Genomic DNA, 7,549 nt, shown 5'->3' on the forward strand with positions numbered 1-7,549 from the left:
TTGATGTGCTTGTGTCTGGAGACGCTGTTGATGTGGTCACGACTGGGGAAGCTGTTGGTGTGCTCACATCAGGCCAGGCTCTTGATGTGGTCACGTCTGGAATAGCTATTGATGTGGTGACGTCTGGAGATGTTGTTGATGTGGTCACATCTGGAGAAGCTGCTGATGTGGTCCCATCTGGAGACACTGTTGATGTGGTCATGTCTGGGACGCTGTTGATGTGCTCACGTCTGGAGAAGCTGTTGATGTGCTTATGTCTGGAGTTGCTGGTAATGTGGTCGCACCTAGTGAAGCTGCTGATGTAGTCCGACTGCAGACACGGTTGATGTGGTCATGTCTGGAGAAGCTGTTGATGTGCTCGTGTCTGGAGACACTGTTAATGTGCTCACATCTGTAGACATTGTTGATGTGCTCGTGTCTGGAGAAGCTGTTGATGTGCTCGCATCTGGCCAGGCTGTTGATGTGGTCCTGTCTGGAATTGTTGTTGATGTGCTGGTGTCTGGAGATGCTGTTGATGTGGTCAAGTCTGGAGAAGCTGCTGAAGTGGTCCTGTCTGGAGAAGCTGCTGATGTGGTGATGTCTGGAGCAGCTGTTGATGTGGTCCGTGTCTGGAGACACTGTTAATGTGGTCACGTCTGGAGACATTGTTGATGTGCTGGCATCTGGAGAACCTGATGATGTGGTCCCATCTGGAGACACTGTTGATGTGGTCACGTCTGGAGAAGCTGTTAATGTGCTCGCTTCTGGCCAGCCGGTTGATGTGGTCACATCTGTAGAAGCTGCTGAAGTGGTCACGTCTGGAGACACTGTTGATGTGGTCCTGTCTGGAGAAGCTGTTGATGTGCTCACATCTGGAGAAGCTGTTGATGTGCTGGTGTCTGGAACACTGTTAATGTGGTCCCGTCTGGAGAAGTGGTTGATGTGGTCGTGTCTGGAGCAGCTGATGATGTGGTCCCGTCTGGAAACGATGTTGATGTGGTCCCATCTGGGGACACTGTTGATGTGGTCATATCTGTAGAAGCTGTTGATGTGCTGGTGTCTGGAGACACTGTTGATGTGGTCGCATCTGGAGAAGTTGTTGATGTGCTGGTGTCTGGAGACACTGTTGATGTGCTCATGTCTGGAGAAGCTGTTGATGTGCTCACATCTGGCCAGGCTGTTGATGTGGTCCCTTCTGGAGACTCTGTTGATGTGGTCTCGTATTGGAGAAGCTGTTGATGTGCTGGTATCTGGAACACTGTTAATGTGGTCCTGTCTGGAGACACTGTTGACGTGCTCATGTCTGGAGAAGCTGTTGATGTGCTCACATCTGGCCAGGCTGTTGATGTGGTCCCTTCTGGAGACTCTGTTGATGTGGTCATATCTGTAGAGCTGTTGATGTGTGGTCCGTCTGGAGACACTGTTGATGTGGTCGCATCTGGAGAAGTTGTTGATGTGCGTGTCTGGAGACACTGTTGATGTGCTCATGTCTGGAGAAGCTGTTGATGTGCTCACATCTGGCAGGCTGTTATGTGGTCCTTCTGGAGCTGTTGATGTGGTCACATTGGAGAAGCTGGTGATGTGCTGATATCTGGAGCAGCTGTTGATGTGGTCCCATCTGGAGACACTGTTAACGTGCTCTGGAGAAGCCGTTGATGTGCTTGCATCTGGGTAAGCTGTTGATGTGCTGGTTTCTGGAGACACTGTTAATGTGGTCACTTCTGAAGATGCTGTCTGATGTTGTGGTCCCATCTGGAGACACTGTTGATGTGGTCATGTCCGGAGAAGCTGTTGACGTGCTTGCTTCTGGCCAGGGAGTTGATGTGGTCCCATCTGGAGGAGACATTGTTGATGTGGTCATATCTGGAGAAGCTGTTGATATGCTGGTGTCTGGAGACACTGTTAATGTGGTCCTGTCTGGAGATACTGTTGATGTGGTCAAGTCCGCTGTTGATGTGTTTGCATCTGGAGAGGCTCTTGATGTGGTCACGTCTGGAGTTGTTGATGTGCTGGTGTCTGGAGACGCTGTTGCTGTGGTCACTTTTGGAGAAGCTGCTGAAGTGGTCCTGTCTGGAAATACTGTTGATGTGGTCATGTCCGGAGAAGCTGTTGACATGCTCGCTTCTGGCCAGGCAGTTGATGTGGTCACATCTGGAGAAGCAGCTGATGTGGTCCTGTCTGGATATGATGTTGATGGGGTCACATCTGGAGACACTGTTGATGTGGTCTTGTCCGGAGAAGCTATTGACGTGCTCGCTTCTGGCCAGCCGGTGGATGTGGTCACATCTGTAGAAGCTGCTGAAGTGGTCACGTCTGGAGACACTGTTGATGTGGTCCTGTCTGGAGAAGCTGTTGATGTGCTCACATCTGGAGAAGCTGTTGATGTGCTGGTGTCTGGAAACACTGTTAATGTGGTCCCGTCTGGAGAAGTGGTTGATGTGGTTGTGTCTGGAGCAGCTGATGATGTGGTCCCGTCTGGAAACGATGTTGATGTGGTCCCATCTGGGGACACTGTTGATGTGGTCATATCTGTAGAAGCTGTTGATGTGCTGGTGTCTGGAGACACTGTTGATGTGGTCGCATCTGGAGAAGTTGTTGATGTGCTGGTGTCTGGAGACACTGTTGATGTGCTCATGTCTGGAGAAGCTGTTGATGTGCTCACATCTGGCCAGGCTGTTGATGTGGTCCCTTCTGGAGACTCTGTTGATGTGGTTGTATTGGGAGAAGCTGTTGATGTGCTGGTATCTGGAAACACTGTTAATGTGGTCCGGTCTGGAGACACTGTTGACGTGCTCATGTCTGGAGAAACTGTTGATGTGCTCACATCTGGCCAGGCTGTTGATGTGGTCCCTTCTGGAGACTCTGTTGATGTGGTCATATCTGTAGAAGCTGTTGATGTGCTGGTGTCTGGAGACACTGTTGATGTGGTCGCATCTGGAGAAGTTGTTGATGTGCTGGTGTCTGGAGACACTGTTGATGTGCTCATGTCTGGAGAAGCTGTTGATGTGCTCACATCTGGCCAGGCTGTTGATGTGGTCCCTTCTGGAGACTCTGTTGATGTGGTCATATTGGGAGAAGCTGTTGATGTGCTGGTATCTGGAAACACTGTTAATGTGGTCCGGTCTGGAGACACTGTTGACGTGCTCATGTCTGGAGAAACTGTTGATGTGCTCACATCTGGCCAGGCTGTTGATGTGGTCCCTTCTGGAGACTCTGTTGATGTGGTCATATTGGGAGAAGCTGTTGATGTGCTGGTATCTGGAAACACTGTTAATGTGGTCCGGTCTGGAGACACTGTTGATGTGGTCATGTCCGGAGAAGCTGTTGACGTGCTTGCTTCTGGCCAGGCAGTTGATGTGGTCACATCTGGAGAAACTGGTGATGTGGTCACATCTGGAGAAGCTGTTGATGTGATCATGTCTGGAGACAATGTTGATGTGCTCATGTCTGGAGAAGCTGTTGATGTGCTTGCGTCTGGCCAGGCTGTTGATGTGGTGCCTTCTGGAGACTCTGTTGATGTGGTCACGTCTGGAGAAGTGGTTGATGTGGTCGCGTCTGGAACAGCTGATGATGTGGTCCCAGCTGGAGACGATGCTGATGTGGTCATATCTGGAGACACTGTTGATGTGGTCATATCTGGAGAAGCTGTTGATGTGCTGGTGTCTGGAGACACTGTGAATGTGGTCCTGCCTGGAGAAGATGTTGATGTGCTCACATCTGGAGAAGCTGTTGATGTACTGGTGTCTGGAAACACTGTTAATGTGGTCCCGTCTGGAGACACTGTTGATGTGGTCGCATCTGGAGAAGCTGTTGAGGTGATCATGTCTGAAGACACTGTTGACGTGCTCATGTCTGGAGAAGCTGTTGATGTGCTTGCATCTGCCCAGGCTGTTGATGTGGTCCCTTCTAGAGATTCTGTTGATGTGGTCCCATCTGGAGATGATGTTGATGTGGTCCCGTCTGGAGACTTTGTTGATGTGGTCACGTCTGGAGACACCGTTGATATGGTCACATCTGGAGAAGCTGTTAATGTGCTCGCTTCTGGCCAGGCAGTGGATGTGGTCACATCTGGAGAAGCTGGTGATGTGCTCATATCTGGAGCAGCTGCTGATGTGGTCCCATCTGGAGACACTGTTAACGTGTCTGGAGAAGCCGTTGATGTGCTTGCATCTGGGTAAGCTGTTGATGTGCTGGTTTCTGGAGACACTGTTAATGTGGTCACTTCTGAAGATGCTGCTGATGTGGTCCCATCTGGAGACACTGTTGATGTGGTCATGTCCGGAGAAGCTGTTGACGTGCTTGCTTCTGGCCAGGGAGTTGATGTGGTCCCATCTGGAGGAGACATTGTTGATGTGGTCATATCTGGAGAAGCTGTTGATATGCTGGTGTCTGGAGACACTGTTAATGTGGTCCTGTCTGGAGATACTGTTGATGTGGTCAAGTCCGCTGTTGATGTGTTTGCATCTGGAGAGGCTCTTGATGTGGTCACGTCTGGAGTTGTTGATGTGCTGGTGTCTGGAGACGCTGTTGCTGTGGTCACTTTTGGAGAAGCTGCTGAAGTGGTCCTGTCTGGAAATACTGTTGATGTGGTCATGTCCGGAGAAGCTGTTGACATGCTCGCTTCTGGCCAGGCAGTTGATGTGGTCACATCTGGAGAAGCAGCTGATGTGGTCCTGTCTGGATATGATGTTGATGGGGTCACATCTGGAGACACTGTTGATGTGGTCTTGTCCGGAGAAGCTATTGACGTGCTCGCTTCTGGCCAGCCGGTGGATGTGGTCACATCTGTAGAAGCTGCTGAAGTGGTCACGTCTGGAGACACTGTTGATGTGGTCCTGTCTGGAGAAGCTGTTGATGTGCTCACATCTGGAGAAGCTGTTGATGTGCTGGTGTCTGGAAACACTGTTAATGTGGTCCCGTCTGGAGAAGTGGTTGATGTGGTTGTGTCTGGAGCAGCTGATGATGTGGTCCCGTCTGGAAACGATGTTGATGTGGTCCCATCTGGGGACACTGTTGATGTGGTCATATCTGTAGAAGCTGTTGATGTGCTGGTGTCTGGAGACACTGTTGATGTGGTCGCATCTGGAGAAGTTGTTGATGTGCTGGTGTCTGGAGACACTGTTGATGTGCTCATGTCTGGAGAAGCTGTTGATGTGCTCACATCTGGCCAGGCTGTTGATGTGGTCCCTTCTGGAGACTCTGTTGATGTGGTTGTATTGGGAGAAGCTGTTGATGTGCTGGTATCTGGAAACACTGTTAATGTGGTCCGGTCTGGAGACACTGTTGACGTGCTCATGTCTGGAGAAACTGTTGATGTGCTCACATCTGGCCAGGCTGTTGATGTGGTCCCTTCTGGAGACTCTGTTGATGTGGTCATATCTGTAGAAGCTGTTGATGTGCTGGTGTCTGGAGACACTGTTGATGTGGTCGCATCTGGAGAAGTTGTTGATGTGCTGGTGTCTGGAGACACTGTTGATGTGCTCATGTCTGGAGAAGCTGTTGATGTGCTCACATCTGGCCAGGCTGTTGATGTGGTCCCTTCTGGAGACTCTGTTGATGTGGTCATATTGGGAGAAGCTGTTGATGTGCTGGTATCTGGAAACACTGTTAATGTGGTCCGGTCTGGAGACACTGTTGACGTGCTCATGTCTGGAGAAACTGTTGATGTGCTCACATCTGGCCAGGCTGTTGATGTGGTCCCTTCTGGAGACTCTGTTGATGTGGTCATATTGGGAGAAGCTGTTGATGTGCTGGTATCTGGAAACACTGTTAATGTGGTCCGGTCTGGAGACACTGTTGATGTGGTCATGTCCGGAGAAGCTGTTGACGTGCTTGCTTCTGGCCAGGCAGTTGATGTGGTCACATCTGGAGAAACTGGTGATGTGGTCACATCTGGAGAAGCTGTTGATGTGATCATGTCTGGAGACAATGTTGATGTGCTCATGTCTGGAGAAGCTGTTGATGTGCTTGCGTCTGGCCAGGCTGTTGATGTGGTGCCTTCTGGAGACTCTGTTGATGTGGTCACGTCTGGAGAAGTGGTTGATGTGGTCGCGTCTGGAACAGCTGATGATGTGGTCCCAGCTGGAGACGATGCTGATGTGGTCATATCTGGAGACACTGTTGATGTGGTCATATCTGGAGAAGCTGTTGATGTGCTGGTGTCTGGAGACACTGTGAATGTGGTCCTGCCTGGAGAAGATGTTGATGTGCTCACATCTGGAGAAGCTGTTGATGTACTGGTGTCTGGAAACACTGTTAATGTGGTCCCGTCTGGAGACACTGTTGATGTGGTCGCATCTGGAGAAGCTGTTGAGGTGATCATGTCTGAAGACACTGTTGACGTGCTCATGTCTGGAGAAGCTGTTGATGTGCTTGCATCTGCCCAGGCTGTTGATGTGGTCCCTTCTAGAGATTCTGTTGATGTGGTCCCATCTGGAGATGATGTTGATGTGGTCCCGTCTGGAGACTTTGTTGATGTGGTCACGTCTGGAGACACCGTTGATATGGTCACATCTGGAGAAGCTGTTAATGTGCTCGCTTCTGGCCAGGCAGTGGATGTGGTCACATCTGGAGAAGCTGGTGATGTGCTCATATCTGGAGCAGCTGCTGATGTGGTCCCATCTGGAGACACTGTTAACGTGTCTGGAGAAGCCGTTGATGTGCTTGCATCTGGGTAAGCTGTTGATGTGCTGGTTTCTGGAGACACTGTTAATGTGGTCACTTCTGAAGATGCTGCTGATGTGGTCCCATCTGGAGACACTGTTGATGTGGTCATGTCCGGAGAAGCTGTTGACGTGCTTGCTTCTGGCCAGGGAGTTGATGTGGTCCCATCTGGAGGAGACATTGTTGATGTGGTCATATCTGGAGAAGCTGTTGATATGCTGGTGTCTGGAGACACTGTTAATGTGGTCCTGTCTGGAGATACTGTTGATGTGGTCAAGTCCGCTGTTGATGTGTTTGCATCTGGAGAGGCTCTTGATGTGGTCACGTCTGGAGTTGTTGATGTGCTGGTGTCTGGAGACGCTGTTGCTGTGGTCACTTTTGGAGAAGCTGCTGAAGTGGTCCTGTCTGGAAATACTGTTGATGTGGTCATGTCCGGAGAAGCTGTTGACATGCTCGCTTCTGGCCAGGCAGTTGATGTGGTCACATCTGGAGAAGCAGCTGATGTGGTCCTGTCTGGATATGATGTTGATGGGGTCACATCTGGAGACACTGTTGATGTGGTCTTGTCCGGAGAAGCTATTGACGTGCTCGCTTCTGGCCAGCCGGTGGATGTGGTCACATCTGTAGAAGCTGCTGAAGTGGTCACGTCTGGAGACACTGTTGATGTGGTCCTGTCTGGAGAAGCTGTTGATGTGCTCACATCTGGAGAAGCTGTTGATGTGCTGGTGTCTGGAAACACTGTTAATGTGGTCCCGTCTGGAGAAGTGGTTGATGTGGTTGTGTCTGGAGCAGCTGATGATGTGGTCCCGTCTGGAAACGATGTTGATGTGGTCCCATCTGGGGACACTGTTGATGTGGTCATATCTGTAGAAGCTGTTGATGTGCTGGTGTCTGGAGACACTGTTGA

General features: G+C 50.5%; 1 protein-coding gene across 1 annotated transcript; it reads right to left on the minus strand.

Moving 5' to 3' along the window:
- Window positions 1–1,906: 1,906 nt before the first annotated feature.
- Window positions 1,907–7,282, minus strand: LOC129507620 (mucin-2-like; the record flags this gene model as incomplete). Its single annotated transcript, XM_055322180.1, has 4 exons — window positions 5,860–7,282; window positions 4,489–4,705; window positions 3,826–4,311; window positions 1,907–2,265 (listed from the first exon to the last, which is right to left on the minus strand). Coding segments are annotated over exons 1-4 (2,296 nt in total), but the record flags the coding sequence as incomplete, so codon positions are not given.
- Window positions 7,283–7,549: the final 267 nt, after the last annotated feature.

Source organism: Nyctereutes procyonoides, unplaced genomic scaffold (genome assembly GCF_905146905.1).
Source record: "Nyctereutes procyonoides isolate TBG_1078 unplaced genomic scaffold, NYPRO_anot_genome, whole genome shotgun sequence".
Classification (NCBI taxonomy): domain Eukaryota; kingdom Metazoa; phylum Chordata; class Mammalia; order Carnivora; family Canidae; genus Nyctereutes; species Nyctereutes procyonoides.